The following is a 16,523-nucleotide window of genomic DNA, read 5'->3' on the forward strand; positions in this document are numbered from 1 at the left end:
GCAAATAATAATAATCTCAAATAGTGGTAGGGCCCATCACAAGATACCAAGCACAACATCAATATCTAGTCTTTGGATAGAGATATTGACTTGTAAGCAGTACTCTTGGCGTAGTGATCAAACATTGACGATAAAACAACATGTCAATCAACAAACCTTTCTTTGGATCGATTTATTGATCACATATTAAATCAAATAATCATCACACGTTTATCACCACAGGTGCACGTGTATTCGACTAAATATTGACCTTCCTTTGGGCCGACCAATATTCCCATGAATAACACATGCATGAACACCTTTTAATATTCTAAGTTAATCAATTTCCACAAGAGAGATTGTTTTGGCAACATGTTGCTTCAATTAACCAACTTTCGAATATTATATTTCTTAAAAGAGTCCTTAGTACCAAAATTTGAGAAAGAGAATCACCAGTTTTGCATATTTTGATTAGTTTTAAACTTTAGGGGCCTTAGGATTAATAATTCAAAACTTTAGGGATCAAATTTTAAAAATTTGAAACTTTAGGGGATAATTTGAATTAATTATGAACTTAGGGGGCCAATTTGAATTAATAATTAAATTTTGAGGGCTTCAATTATAAAATTCATAACTTTAATGGCCCAAATTAATTAATTTTAAACCTTAGGGACTGAATTATTAAATCCAAAATTTAAAGGCCCAAATCTTAATATAACTAAAAAGTTAGGGACTGAAACCTTAATTTTATAACTCTAACCCTAATTGCAACTAGGGGCCTCAACTTATCTAATTTATAGAGGAAGCCCCCGTCCCCAAATTCAACCAAAAAACTGAAACCCTAAATTTTCTTTCTTCTCTTTCAGCGGGCCCCGCACCTAACAAAACGGTTTACAAAGCGTAGGCAGCGGCGCCACTGCTCGCTGCCGAAAATTTAATTTTTTTTTTTTTGAAAATCTGAAACCAAAATTCGAATTCCAAATCTGAATTTTTTTAACCATTAATTCGAATTACGAAAATAACAAAAATTATACCGCAAAAGTTTTCAAATTCAACAAAATATAAATCCTAAATCATCAAATCTGAAAACTTTATAAAATATTGCAAGAAACAAATTAAATTAGTCTATTCTCTATGATTCAACATGAAAAAACTCTGATACCACTTGTTGGATAATTTAATGTCTTTTAAATCATCGGATCTTTCATGTTAAATTATCAAGAAATACAAGAATTAAAGCGGAAGCGTACCTAAATCAGACATGATTAATGTAATAATGAATTTCACGGTATAGTCTTCCAAATCTACACGCAGTCTCATTTTCTTCTTTGTAATGGGATGCAGTATAGAATGAATAATACGTGCATGTAATCTGGGGACCATAACCTATTTATATAGGAACGCCCTTTGACCTAATTCGGCCCATCATAGAATTAGGACTTGGGTTCGGTCTCTACACGTGTGTAAACCCACACTTTAATTGGGTACATTAAAGTCCAAAATCGAAGCCTTATTAGATCACGGGCTCAACTGAATTCGATAGCCTATAATTTAACACATAATTACTCACACATATAAGCCCATCTATTGATTAAAAATCCTTACATAACACACTTTATCATCATCAAAACAACAATTACTAAAACATTATGATATATATTGAGAAATATAATTGAGCGTACCTTGTGGGTATTTTGTGGGTTTGCAGCACAACTGCAAATGCGGAGCTTGGAAACTTCAATTCGTTTCTTGGAATTACTTGAAACGATATTAAAATTTTGATGGAGAGGCGTTCGTGGCCGCAGCCGCGGCAACACTCCATTTTATCAATCGCTTTTACCTACAGTCTATCAGAGAGAGAGAGGAGTGAGAGAGAAAGCGAGACATGTCTGGGACTTCAGTGGCGAGTTATGCGAAGCAATGTCTGTGATCGGTTCAGCGATGATCATACCAGAACAGTTGAATGGTCAAATTTAAGTGCATGTTTGGCAGAAATTATAACCACTTATAATTTGAAATCAAAGTCAAACGGTAAAATTTTTAAATAAAGCTTCTTGTAAATTCCTCATTGTACATGAAATTTGATATGCTTTGTAAATTCAAAATGTTGTTGGAGGAAAAATGTATAGTTTTTAAAAATTGTCTAATCATACTACAACACGCGGCACAATGTCAAACTTGATATTAAATAAAATATACAAGTAGTATGATTGTAATTTTTTCATTAGAAAGGACAGAAAGATAAGGCCAAAAACATGGGAGATTTGCTAAAGAGACATGGGAAGGGGACTGGGATTGGGAACAGGGCCGAGGTGGCGCGACCTCAACCCTTGATCTACATTTTTAAAATTCAGATCAGGGGTCGAGATCGTGCCACCTCGACCCTGTCCCCTCCCTCGGTCTCTTTAGCATTTCTAAAAACATGGCGCCCTCTATTGGAGAGAGGGCCAACTGTGGGCTTCGATTGGGGCACCACGTGGGCACCCTGTTTCTGGCCCTGTTCAAAAATTAGGATTGTTTTTTCATTGACTTATCTATATTGTAAATTGGATACAGAAACTTTGTATAGGATTATTTTCTACTACATAATTATAATTCTTACTTTTTTTGGGAAAGTAAATTTATATTATTTATTTATTGTTAATTAAACTCATTATTTGTTTCTAATAATAGTAACTAAATATTATTACTTCATTTCTTTAGAGAGAATAAAATGGGAAAAATATAACGATTTTGAACGTTGAAAACGAGCATTAATAATTGCTTGTTTAACACACATTATTTTATTTCATAATTTGTTACACGATCATTTTCAATCACATATTCACACAATAAAATATTATATATGTATACCAAAATATTTTCCATATTTTTAAACCACACGTTCTCTAAAAATTCACTATTGAAAACTCTTTTTTCTACAATAATGATTGTCAAATGGGCTCTAACTAAGACAAATGCAAACTATAACGAAGCATAAAATCTAATATTTTGAAACAAAAAATACATCTTGTTAAATATTTTTTCCTACTAGAAAAAATTTCAAGAACAAACATTTTTGATTTCCGTTGTGGTGCAATAATGTATTATGTTAATTGTAAGTATATTTTTTTTTTTTCGAAATTCATGAAGTTGTATATGATGCATTCAAGTAACATATAAATGTAGCATTGAAGTTTTCCCTTTAATTTTTAGTTTCGAGTGCTAAGAATTATGTGTTATAATCGGGCCAAATAATTAAAGAACAAGAAAATGTGGACAATATAAAAATAATGAATTACAATAAAAAAAAAATTACGTGAAAACCCAAATTCAGGAAAACCGTGAACGGAGGCGGAGAATTCACTATAATTAATATAAGGATAGTTACAAATGATTTCTTTGGATAAATAACTAATTGGACAATTAGTCAATTCTAATATGTATTGTATACCACATATTTATAACCAACAAATCCCTAACATACTAAGAGAATTAATACATAAAGAATTTAATATAATGTCAAGTCACAATACAAAGGGTAAAATAAATAATGGATAATTTGGGGTGAAATATGACTCAAAAAACTGTCAAAAGGGGAATCATTCTTTTTATCTTTCTTGAACTCCTTCAAGACTTCTTCATATCTACTACCAACTCCTAATATTACTTCAATAGTATTTTCAATCAAAATACTCAACAAGAATTAGGGTCACAACCCAATTCTAACATTATGAGGTTAATTTATTGATGATCAAACTTTAATTTATTATATAATGGTGATTGAGGTACAGAAAGAAGACTTCACAAAAGCCCTCCAGAATACACAAACATGTGGGACCCGATTTTTTTGGCAATATTTAATTTTATATAGGTTCCACCTTTCATGCGAGTATCTGTATCAATTCTGCATAAATATTTACTATACAAATAGTTTTTTCCTTTATTATAAACTCATCATTGAACTTTACAAAAATAGTTCATTCAAACCATTGACTCACTTTGGCATATATTTTTAATTGAACATTCTACGTGTCTATGTACCAAGTCGTAGGATTTAACTGAAAATCCTAACAATTGAGACACAAACACCTGTACACTTCGATTGTAAGTTGGACATCAAACTCAGTTAATCGTGTGAATGAAATATGTGTAAACTTTAGTTAATTTGAAATAAATTAAGATCCAATGATTAAAGTGATATTAGGCATCTGTTTGGGTATCATTTGTTAACTTAAATATTAATGCACTTAATTTGGTACAATGAACCGTTAATTCAGTGACTGAGAAAAACTAAGACTACATTGCTAACAACAAAAGGTAATTTACAGTCAAAGACATAGATCTAAGTTTAGTGATCATTGGAACAATTAATTTTGTATTTTATTTGAATAGGTTGTATCTCGATTTTTCTATATTTGCAGCCTGTCTGAGAGTTATTTTTTGGTCCAAAAAATTGATCTTTTGATTATTATTTCACTATTTCAGTCATCATATTTGATTTCTTCTCTCACGGGTAGACTCCACTTTTCTCCTAACGATTAAAATATCAATTCTCAAAATCACTCCCAAACATAATCTTGTGTGTTAAGCCAAATAAATACTGATTTAAAAAACAAAAGATCATCTATAAGTAATTTCTATCTTACACACTGTTCGAATAGTTTCGTTTAATTATTTGTTTCTAAATATTAGGAGTCTAAAGAAAACATGTTTGGTAGTTTATTGGAAATTTCTTGAAGAAAAAGATATCCTCCGAAACACAGTCATCCTAATCAACTTGGAGTCGGTTTTGTCCAATCCCCTCCTTTCTCCTTCTACATATATGCACTCGCACTCTCATCTCTCTGAATAAACTCTAGTCAGGTACTCGGAATTTGAAGTGTTAATCCTTGAATTTTTGAAGCTTAAAACCATGGCGGACGCAACCTCTTCTGGCTCGTACGTTTTTTCATCCCTTTTATTTATATGTTGCTGTTTGATATTTATGGACCTTAATTTTGATTTCATAAGCTTCAAAAAGTTATTTTTTTACTACGTTTAGATTAAATTTTAGAATTACTCTTTATACTTACTTTTCTGAAAATTAAATCTTTTTGACTTACTTTTATCAGAATTTTAAGCACCTTTTGCTGTGCGTTTTCGTCTCTAAACGAACTGATTTGTAGTTTGGTTTTATGATTTTTTTTTTTTTTAACTTTTTCGTTCTTTTTTGGTTAACTTTCTGTATTTGTCTGGTAATTGAAATTCATGTTACTCTATGTAATTTACTGGTTGTTTATATTTATGTGTTTAACTTCTGTTACATCTTAATATCAAGAATCTTATGTTAAATTTTGGTTATTAAAATCTAGGAAAAGTGATACGAAAGACTATTCTACCGCAATTTTGGAGCGAAAAAAGGCCCCTAATCGGCTTGTTGTAGACGAGGCCGTTAATGATGACAATTCAGCGGTTTCTTTGAATCCTGCTAAAATGGAAGCACTTAATTTCTTTCGAGGAGACACTATTTTGATCAAGGTATTTTTAAAAAGATTGGCTTTTCTTTCTTTTCTTTCTTTTCTTTTTTCTTTTTTGTGAAGTTTACCATAAATCTGCATCTGGTGCAGGGAAAGAGACGGACGGACACAGTTTGTATCCTTCTTTCCGATGAGCAATGTGAAGAATCAAAAATAAAAATGAACAAAGTCGTTCGAGCTAACCTTAGGGTGCGTCTTGGAGATGTAGTATCAATACACCAGTGCCCTGATGTCAAGTATGGAAAAAGGGTGCATGTCCTCCCCTTTGACGACTCAGTTGAGGGTCTCACTGGCAACCTTTTTGACGTCTACTTGAAGCGTAAGTCCACCATTAACGTTTTGAGTTAAATTTACCAGTGATCGCTATTTTAACAAGATTCATGTTGCTCACTAAATTTCATTTTGTTTCGAGTTGGTCATTGAACTGGGATTTTGTTATGATTTGGTCACTTGATCCATCTTCATTAATTTGACCAACGGAAATGGTTATTTTCAATTAAGCTCCCATCTAGGCTGTCACGGTAACCAAGTTGACGGACAAAGATGGAATGTCTAATCTCTAATGAACATTTAAGCTTATCGACCACTTAGAACATAATGAAATTTAGTTATCAATATCAAGTTCCTCTAAGAGTTCATTAACCAAAACTGTTTTAAATGCGTTTTGGTGTTTGCATTGCAAGTATCTTTGCATTGTTTTTAATATATTTCATCACATCTTTTTCACATGCCAGCATACTTCATGGATGCTTATCGTCCCCTGAGGAAGGGTGATCTTTTTCAAGTTAGAGGTGGCATGCGAAGTGTTGAATTTAAAGTAGTCGAAACAGATCCTGGTGAGTACTGCATTGTTGCACCGGATACAGAGATATTTTGTGATGGAGAACCAATAAGACGTGAAGACGAGGAAAAATTGAATGAAGTTGGGTATGACGACGTTGGTGGTGTACGAAAGCAAATGGCTCAGATTCGTGAGCTAGTCGAGCTTCCTCTGAGGCACCCACAGCTATTTAAGTCTATCGGTGTAAAACCACCGAAAGGAATTTTACTGTATGGGCCTCCTGGATCTGGGAAAACCCTGATTGCACGAGCTGTCGCTAATGAAACTGGTGCATTTTTCTTCTTGATCAATGGTCCTGAAATAATGTCAAAAATGGCTGGAGAGAGTGAAAGTAACTTGAGGAAGGCGTTTGAGGAAGCCGAGAAGAATGCACCATCCATCATATTCATTGACGAGTTAGATTCTATTGCTCCACGGAGGGAAAAAACGCATGGCGAAGTGGAGAGGCGTATAGTTTCTCAGCTTCTTACTTTGATGGATGGCTTAAAATCCCGGGCTCATGTCATTGTAATGGGTGCCACCAACAGGCCAAATAGCATTGATCCTGCTCTCCGCAGATTTGGGAGATTTGATCGAGAAATTGACATTGGTGTGCCAGATGAAGTTGGGAGATTGGAAGTCATTCGAATTCATACCAAAAATATGAAACTTGCTGAAGATGTGAGTTTTTTTATATACTCTGCTTATATATTATGTATCTTAACTCCACGGCTATAAATTTATTAATAATTTTTCAGGTTGACCTTGAAAGAGTTGCAAAGGATACCCACGGTTATGTTGGTGCCGATCTTGCTGCTCTCTGCACTGAAGCTGCTCTCCAGTGCATTAGAGAGAAAATGGATGTAATCGACTTGGAAGATGAGACGATTGATGCTGAATTGTTAAATTCAATGGCCGTGACAAATGAACACTTCCAAACTGCATTGGGTGCCTCAAACCCATCAGCATTACGTGAAACTGTATGTTCGTTGAATTTTCTTAGAACTTATTTGCATTAGAAGTCCTCTTAAAACCTCAGAGTTCTCTGTTTTTACTATATTATGGAATACTGTCTTATCATCATCTTCTTCTTCTTCTTGAATAATTTCATTTTTCATGCTACTTAAAATTTATAAGCATCAATTCTATGGGATGGCAGGTTGTGGAGGTTCCTAATGTGTCCTGGGACGACATTGGTGGGTTGGAAAATGTGAAGCGGGAACTTCAGGAGGTATGGAAAATTGTCGTTTGTTTTGTCCAAATCAGTTCAAGACTTGAAAGTTTCTTCCATTAGATATTTCACATATTAAATTTTTGAAATCTTGTTTAGTGGCAGTTTAATTATTTCATTTTGAGTTCTCAGACTTTCTTTTAATGTTTATTCGTCACTTTCCTCTCAAGCTTGTATGTGGTTTGTTGTCTGATTTTGCTCATAATTAATTCTGATTTAATAAGAATCTTGTCACAGACTGTCCAGTATCCAGTGGAGCATCCAGAGAAATTCGAGAAGTTTGGCATGTCACCCTCTAAAGGGGTTCTCTTCTATGGACCTCCTGGTTGTGGCAAAACCTTGCTTGCCAAAGCCATTGCTAATGAGTGTCAAGCCAATTTCATTAGTGTCAAGGGACCTGAGTTGCTGACTATGTGGTTTGGAGAAAGTGAGGCAAATGTTCGGGAAATATTTGACAAGGCAAGGCAATCTGCGCCTTGTGTGCTTTTCTTTGATGAACTCGATTCAATTGCCACTCAGGTATATTTTTAAAGGACTATGTCTGAACACCGTGAAATGCACTGGGTTATGTTTTCATCTATTGCAAAAATCCATGTTGGTCAATAAACTTCATTTAGCTCCAAGTTCCTAACTGTAACTTAATTTTGCATTTAGTTAGTCCCCCTATGCCCATATCCGGAAAAGTGACATGGCAGCGTAGTTATCTGCCAACTAGGCGGGTAGCTAGAATGCTATGTCAGCTTCTGTTAGCCAAACCAATGGACGTAGACTGTATATGAACAAATTGTAACAAATATTTAAGTTTAGTTCATCGACCAGCTTGGAACAAAATGAAGTTTTATTTTAATCCCACTATATTATGTCCATGGAGTTGTCAGTTCAATCCTTATGTTCTGTGTCCCTTTGTCCCCTTTTCCAGCGAGGTAGTTCAGTAGGAGATGGTGGTGGTGCCGCAGATAGAGTTCTTAATCAACTATTAACAGAAATGGATGGAATGACTGCAAAGAAAACCGTTTTTATCATAGGAGCAACAAACAGACCAGATATTATTGATCCAGCCTTGCTCAGGCCAGGACGTCTGGATCAGTTGATTTATATCCCGCTTCCAGATGATGTGTCCCGTCTTCAGATATTCAAAACATGTTTAAGGAAGTCCCCATTGTCAAAGGATGTTGATCTAGGTGCCCTTGCTAGCTACACTCGTGGGTTTAGTGGTGCTGACATTACGGAAATTTGTCAGCGTGCATGCAAATATGCAATTCGAGAAAATATTGAGAAGGTAATTATTTTTTCATCATGGCATCTGTTCACATTCTGGCCTATAATTGCAAAGTAGTATCAAAGTATGGCATGAAGCACCGTTATGGAACATATTTTTTTTATTTTTATTTTTCCTCCAAAACATCATTGAAGACTAGGCGGGTTTTTTGGGCTGTGCTGATTCAATTTTTGTTTGCTTAATAATTCAATAATACGGAAGATGGACAAGAATACTGAAGTGAAATGACATCAGATTGTCTTACTTAAGTTCATGGTTAAGCATCATGAAGTACTTTGTCCTTAAAATCTCCTTAGTCTGAAGTGAAATGACATCTGATTGTCCTACTTAAGTTCATGGTTAAGCATCATGAAGTACTTTGTCCTTAAAATCCCCTGAGTTGTGTCTGTTTCTCCCCTCGCTCCTACTTGTTTTCCAAAAAATCTATATTTTTTGTCGACTGGAGTTGGGGCTTAACAGTTTCTGTCATTACCAACTCACAAATCTGTAGGTTTTTGCACTATGGTCACCATAAACACCAACAAGATCTGTTATGGTAATTGTTCGACTGTTGGAGCCCAGTCGGATTGTTTACTTAGCCCCTGTTTGATTGCCATTATTTTGAAAAAATGTTTGGAATAGCAATTTTTCTATTTATTTTTTATTTTGTTGTAGAATGTGGGGTTAAAAAGTAGAGAAAAGTTTTGGGTTTACGCACAAAATATTGTATTGGGTAAATGTATTGTTGAAAATGAGTGTGAGAGTTGAAGAGTTTTGTTTCGTTCATGTTTTTGCCACTTTCTGATGTCGTTTTGCTTATTATTGCTCCACTAATGTGGATAAGGGCCTAATTCCTTACAGTAATTCGAGGATATTCTGATTGCTGCTCTTCTTGATTTATTTATTTGATACATTGGAATGACAGGATATCGAGAGAGAGAGGAAGATGATGGAGAACCCCGAAGCAATGGAAGAAGACAATTTTGATGATGTCTCTGAGATCAAGCCGACGCACTTTGAAGAGTCGATGAAATATGCTCGACGAAGCGTGAGCGATGCTGACATTAGGAAGTACCAGGTCTTTGCCCAGACGCTACAACAATCTCGTGGATTTGGATCTGAGTTCCGGTTTGCAGATCGAACTGAGAATGCACCTGCTGCTGGAGCTTCAGACCCGTTTTCTTCTGCCACTGCAGCTGGGGACGACGATGATTTGTATGGTTGAAGACTGTAATATGATTAAAAAAAATAATAATAATGAGTTTTAGTTTTCCTTTTTAATAATTATTTGAAGTCTAATCTATCTTGCCAACTCCAGAAGTTCTTAATGTATATCCTGAGTATTTTGGTACAATGTTCCTCTAGATTTAAGTCTCACTTCTATTCATTTATAAAAGTTTTGTGCGTCACCTTTTCAAAAGTAAACTGAATTCAAGAATTGTAAATTGTTCTCTTTCTCTACCCGTGCAGGTCCACCAACTTGGATAAGTTTGGACAATAGATCCACACACATTAAAAGTCGATAGTTAACCATTTTCGTATACAGAAAAGACCCAAAAAAGTAGACAAAATTCAGGGCTTATGTAAAAGAAACTATTCCTTTGTGAATTTTAGTGAACTTTTTGTTAAAGCTGGTACAATAAAGAATTCAGCTTTCCTCATGTCCTCCCCACTTGCAAATATATCTCGAAATCTTCTTAATAAGTTGATCTTTATTTTTTTATTATAGTTTCACAATCAATCTTTTATCAAGTCGAATCTATACTTTTGGGTCATTATAAACTTGATCAATAAGCGTTGAAACACGAATCACATAAAAGGATACGAAACCACTTGAGTACGATACATTTTAGGGTAAGAGGAGGCATGGGGAAATCAAATCACCCTTTGAATTTGAGTGGGATAATGTCATTGTAATCCAAGTCGGGAATCTTTTGAACATACTTTATTGTCTCTTTGCAAATATTATAGCATCAAAAAGCAGTAGATCCAGATCATAGGCATGTTGGCTTCCATTTACACTTAAAAAGGTCTAAATGTGTGTTCCTCACGTGAGACCAAACCAATATTTTGTTCCATAACAGTATTGTATTATCTGCACTATGCAACAACGGACCTTCATGTCTTGCCCTAAAACACAGTGCATGTACTGGCTGAAGTCTTTAGGGCCAATCATGCGTAAAAAGAGGGCCCAGAAAATCTTATCGAAGAACACCAACTTATCATCTCTTGATTTTAGGAACCGTGTGAGGTTTGCTATACGTTGCCCATAAAAACTAGTGGATCCAGTGAAATATGTGATTAAAAATTAAGTTCGATCAGCAATACTGCACTCATCCACGTAGTCGTTAGATTTAAACAAAAAATCTTATGTGACCAAAAAAAATCAGTTCATCTTTTTTGAGAGGTGCTAGTTTGTATGCACCTTTATTATGTAGCGAGGGCCCTCCACCTTTACATGAAATGCAAGAAGCTTCTTCTCGTCCTCGCATCATTATGAAACAAGAAATGTGACATATAATGGGGTGAGGGAAGGGTTGATTTGTTCACGCGTTCAATCAATCATTCTGTCATTCCTTCCCTTCCCCCGCAATCAATTGGAACTGTATCTTTAGGTGGATTAAAATTTATAATTAGCCTTAACATTTCTATCAAGTAAAAATAAATAAATAAATCAATGTAATGAAGTTGAAGAAAAGAAAAAAACGAGACGAAACTTGAGACTTGGCCAGAGTCCAAATTTCTTTTTTTATGGTCCGCTATGCTCGCCCCCACCATCGACACCAAACCACATGTAAACTTTTCATCTTCGAAATCCTTTTAACATTTTTGAGAAGAGAGAACAAGGGTACAAATGCCCCCATCAAGACATCATCTTGAGGTCCCTTTTCATATGAAATGATAGAAAAGAAATAGTGCACAACACAATCTATAAAAGGTTGATCATCCTTCATTCATGCACACTAGACTTGCACATGGACTAGTCTTTTCAAATGGTAGTTTTTGTACTGACTTGCAATATGGGATGCATTATTAGAGGCACATGTATTTTAGCCACAAAGCATTAATTGGGAATTGAATTTTTTAGAAATGTTTTCTTCTTCAAATAAGATCGCCTCAAGAAAGAATCTTGTTTATATTTGATTATGTTGGAAAGTTCACAACAATTATTAAATCACTTAAATTTGCTTATTCTTTCACTCGAAAGAAAAGAACAAAGACTTCCAATATATTTTTTTATTTTTAGTTTAGGTGACGTGGTCAAGAAAACAATTGAGTTTTCATACAAGAACTAATGCTAGCATATATCGAACAAATGCTTATGCAATAGAAGAGTTGGATTGTTGTAGTTAAAACACAACCTCATCCACTTGAAAGAACTAATTTGTTAGGTTGCTATATACTCAGCTTAACCTAAAGTACTTTTTACAATGCTGTTCTACTCCTAAAGAATAATGTTACATTGCACACATTATTGATGTCTCGTATTGTAACTTGCTGAGGAGGAGGAGTAAGCGAGCGAGCAATTAGACGACCCTTGAATGAGCAACTGAGCTGGGGTCACAGATGTGTATGAATTCGACGACACTTCAGAGATCTTTGATGATTTGCTAGCTGTTTTGTGGGTTTCACTTCCTGTTGTACTCTCATGCTGGATTTCCTTCAATAAAGCCACGACATCTTTCATTGTAGGGCGATCCTCTGCCCGGTTACTGGTGCAGAGTAGGGCTATTCCGAGGCTTTGGAGCATTTCTTGAATCTGTGTGTCTGGATTGCCTTGAAGCTTTTGATCAATGATATCGACAGGATTCTTTTTGCTCTTTAGGTGATCTCGAACCCATTGAATCACATGTTGTCCATCAGGAAATGACGGATCAACTGGTTTCTTGCCCGTTATGATTTCTAGCAGCACGACTCCATAACTATAGACGTCACTTTTCTCAGTAATTTTTAGCATGCAAGCATATTCTACAGCAGAAAGAATCAAATTTTAATCATTTCATACCAGATATGAACATGAATTTTGACAAGAAACCGAAGTTATATAGTTAATGAAAACTTACCAGGAGCAAAGTACCCATATGATCCAGCAAATTGGGGGTTTGTTGAAAATGAAGTATTTTCTTCCCCAACGAGCCTGGCAAGCCCAAAATCAGCTAAATATGGTTCATACCGATCCCCTAAGAGTATGTTGTGCGCCTTGACGTCTCGGTGGAGGATCGAGGGCACGCAGTCGTGGTGTAAGTAGGTCAAGCCCTCTGCCACTCCTAAAGCGATCTTGAAACGAGTTTCCCACTCGACTAAGCTTCCGTGTCCCTCGTGCAACAATGAACCTAATGTACCATTAGCCATGTAGTCGTAGAACAATAGCTTAGTCTTCCGGTTAGCTGCCCAACCCAATAGTCTGACAATGTTCCGGTGTCTAATGTGAGCCAATGCAGTAATCTCCGACGAAAATGTCGACGAGGAGCACTCATCCGATGTTTGGAATCTTTTGACAGCTATAACTAATCCTGATGGAATGTTTGCTCGATAAACTATGCCTGATCTCCCGCTGCCAATCACATTGACAGCTGTCAAGCACTTGGTTACATCAACAATTGACAAGTCGAGCTTTTGGTACACCGTGACCTCCCATGGTGGACCCAACTCCACATCACCGTCGCTGTCCAAATCAGAATTCTGGGCCCCACACCCCCGCATTTTGCCACCGAGGATAATGTAGAGTGCTGCCAATAGTAGGACACATGCGGTAGTGAGCAACACCACCATTGCCACCCTCGCCGCCTTGCCATGTTTACTGGCTCCACCCTTGTCGGCAGAGCACTCATTACCAGAAAAGCACAGGTCGGGATTGCCAGCTAGGACACTAAGTGGCAGTTTGGCAAAGAATGACGTGTCGGGCACATGTCCCGAAAACTGATTACGTGACACATTCAACACCACAAGATTTTGAAGTTCGGTGAGATAATGAAGGTCCCCAGATAGCTGGTTGTAAGAAAGGTCCAAAACTCCAAGCTTATCCAATGCGGTAAACTCCGACGGGATCACGCCGGAAAGTTTATTCCAGCTCAAATTTAGAGCAATTTCCAAGGCCGGGATCTTCCCTAAACTCGCTGGAATCTGTCCCTCAAGCCTATTGCCACTTAAATCAAGTAGCTGAAGCCGGGAACACGAACCGAGTTGGCTCGGGATTGAACCAGAGAGCCTGTTCTTCCCGAGAATAAGTTTTGTCAATGAACTCAATGAGCCAAGACTCGGATTCAGCGTACCTTCAATGAAATTTTCAGATACATCAAGGAACTGGAGAGTGGCAATCTGGTTCAGATTCCCTGGCAACTGTCCAGACAGTGAATTTGAATGCAGATCAAGAAACGTCAAATTTTGGCATCCAGCGATCTCCATTGGTATAATTCCGGTTAACCGGTTTGAACCCAGATCCAAGAAATTTATATTCTTCAACCTCCCGATTTCCGGCGGAACTGGTCCAGTAAGCATATTATTACATGCCCGGAATCGTATCAAGGACGAGCATTTCCCGATTTCCGGCGGTATGGTTCCAGAAAGATTGTTAGATAATAATAAAAGCTTGTTCAGTTTCTGCAATTCTAAAATACCTTTTGGAATTGGACCTGTCAATGTATTCTGTGACATATCAATCGCCTCCAATTTATGACACGCAGATAAAGATGGTGGAATATTTCCCTCCAAGCGATTTTCCCATAAGAATAACAGCGTCAGATTTGGCAGATTCCCAAATTCTGATGGAATAGTTCCTGTGATTTGATTGTTGTCGAGTTCGATGTGAGTGAGGGCCGTGCAATTCCCAAGCTGTGCGGGAATTTTGCCAGATATTTGGTTTACACTCAGCTGCAGCTCTTCTAATAAGGCCAGGTTCCCAAAACTTTCCGGGATGCTGCCTGTTAACGAATTCATGGAAATGTCTATTACGAGTAGTTGATGGCAGTTTCCAAGCTCAGGAGGAATGGTGCCCACTAAATTATTTTTCCAGAGAAGGAGATTTTGCAGATTACGAAGATTGCCAAGAATTGTGGGGATTGAGCCGGAGAGGGAGTTTTCATAGAGGTAGATGTTTTCCAGGGCGGTGCAGGCGCCTAATTCTGGTGGAATTTGGCCGGAGAGAAGAGTTGTGTAGACAGCAATAGTCTCGAGTTTTTCCAGGAGGCCTAGGGACGGAGGGAGGAACCCTGAAATGCTAGTTTCTGCCAGGCCTAACATGATCAAATTGGTACAATTGCCAATTTCTTGTGGGATTGAGCCTGCCAGGATTTTGTTGCCTCCAGCTCTAATAACTTCAAGCCTTTTAAGGCTTCCAATGCTGCCTGGAATCGTTCCACTGAGTTGATTATCATAGATAATCAAAGACATCAGAGATGTCAAATTCCCAATTGCAGATGGAATGAATCCTTCAAGTCGATTCGTGTTCAATACAAGTTGTTCAAGCTTAGGCAAGTGAAAAATCTCAACTGGAATTTCACCTGTCAATGCATTGTCACTCAAATCCAAGTACACCAATTCTTGAAGAGTTCCAATCTCCTTCGGGATTGATCCCGACAGATTTGTCCCGGACAAGACTAGCTTCTTCAAAGATGCCAATGAACTGAAATTACTCGGTACATTTCCAAGTAAGTCCATGTACTTCAAATTCAGCTCTACAACTTCTTTGTTGAAGTTGCAAGTCAACCCGAACCATTCGCACGAGTTATCATCCGTAGGATCCCAGTTGCTTAACACCTCGAGAGATCCATTCAACGATCTCTTCCACGCGAGAAGCGCTTCTCCCTGTGGATTCAAACCCGAAACAGGCGATGATAAAACGAGAAAAGAGAAGGCCAAGAAAAGGGTCCATGGATTAAGAGGCATTAGGCCTATGCTACAAACTCCAATGTCGGCAAACACGGATAATAGGAAGAAGATTTGAGCCTAGGGAGAAACAAATGGGAGAGATACAAAATCATGTCTTGAGGGCTATGGATCAAGTTAGAGTTTATATAATAAGTTTAAAGAAACCAGAATCTCCGGATCCAAGAACAGCTAGGCCATTATGTTTTTGCAGAGAGAAATGGAATTTTAGATGGCTATTTTTTTGCATATTTTTGTTTTTTTTTTTGTAGACAGAGACATGGCTATTTCAGTATTAAAATGAGAAAGGCAGACACAAGTGAATGACTGGTGAGTAGGCACTGTAAATTTTTTAGTATCAACTTTTACCGATTGGCATGTGACCTTTATATCCTTTGATCTCTAATAAATTTTTTATTTTTATTGGGATTTATTTAAAAATATAATTTTTTTGAATTTATGCTCTTCTATCATTTTCAGCCAATGGCTTTCGAGGAGTATGCGTTGGGACTTGTCTTAAGCTGTGTTTTTTCTTGGGTAACTAAGGAGGAGCCAAAAAATAACGTTTACATAACGTTTTGTTAAGACTTTCGATCAATGAAAATAATCATCGGCTTAGGAAGGTGGGTTTTGGTGTTATAGTGATTAAGACGTCATTTCGAAATTCAAATCCACATTAATTTTAATTTATTTATTGTTTATAATCCATAAGTCATCGTTTGGATACAATTAAATTTAATCAAAATCGAAAATTAATTTCAATCACAAATTCATAACTACTTATTATTATCTACACATTTTATTGAAAATTACTATTCCCTGTAAAATTCTCATTTATAAACCATTTACAAATTTATCAAATGGATGCCTCCC

At 36.5% G+C, this 16,523-nt stretch overlaps 2 protein-coding genes across 2 annotated transcripts; one reads left to right on the forward strand and one right to left on the reverse strand.

Annotated features, from left to right (window-relative positions):
* The first annotated feature begins 4,669 nt into the window (after nucleotides 1-4,669).
* LOC111405297 (cell division control protein 48 homolog A-like) lies at nucleotides 4,670-10,157 on the forward strand. Its single transcript, XM_023034114.1, has 9 exons — nucleotides 4,670-4,899; nucleotides 5,313-5,478; nucleotides 5,568-5,796; nucleotides 6,212-6,978; nucleotides 7,056-7,277; nucleotides 7,457-7,528; nucleotides 7,766-8,047; nucleotides 8,448-8,807; nucleotides 9,712-10,157. Exons 1-9 carry the CDS (start codon nucleotides 4,874-4,876, stop codon nucleotides 10,009-10,011), a joined length of 2,424 nt encoding a protein of 807 aa, XP_022889882.1. The 5' UTR covers nucleotides 4,670-4,873; the 3' UTR covers nucleotides 10,012-10,157.
* A 1,935-nt stretch (nucleotides 10,158-12,092) lies between these two features.
* Nucleotides 12,093-16,037, reverse strand: LOC111405298 (LRR receptor-like serine/threonine-protein kinase). The gene is made up of 2 exons (XM_023034115.1): nucleotides 12,851-16,037; nucleotides 12,093-12,755 (listed from the first exon to the last, which is right to left on the reverse strand). Exons 1-2 carry the CDS (start codon nucleotides 15,669-15,671, stop codon nucleotides 12,259-12,261), a joined length of 3,318 nt encoding a protein of 1,105 aa, XP_022889883.1. The 5' UTR covers nucleotides 15,672-16,037; the 3' UTR covers nucleotides 12,093-12,258.
* Nucleotides 16,038-16,523: the final 486 nt, after the last annotated feature.

The sequence above is a fragment of the Olea europaea genome, chromosome 12, assembly GCF_002742605.1.
Source record: "Olea europaea var. sylvestris chromosome 12, O_europaea_v1, whole genome shotgun sequence".
NCBI lineage: Eukaryota > Viridiplantae > Streptophyta > Magnoliopsida > Lamiales > Oleaceae > Olea > Olea europaea.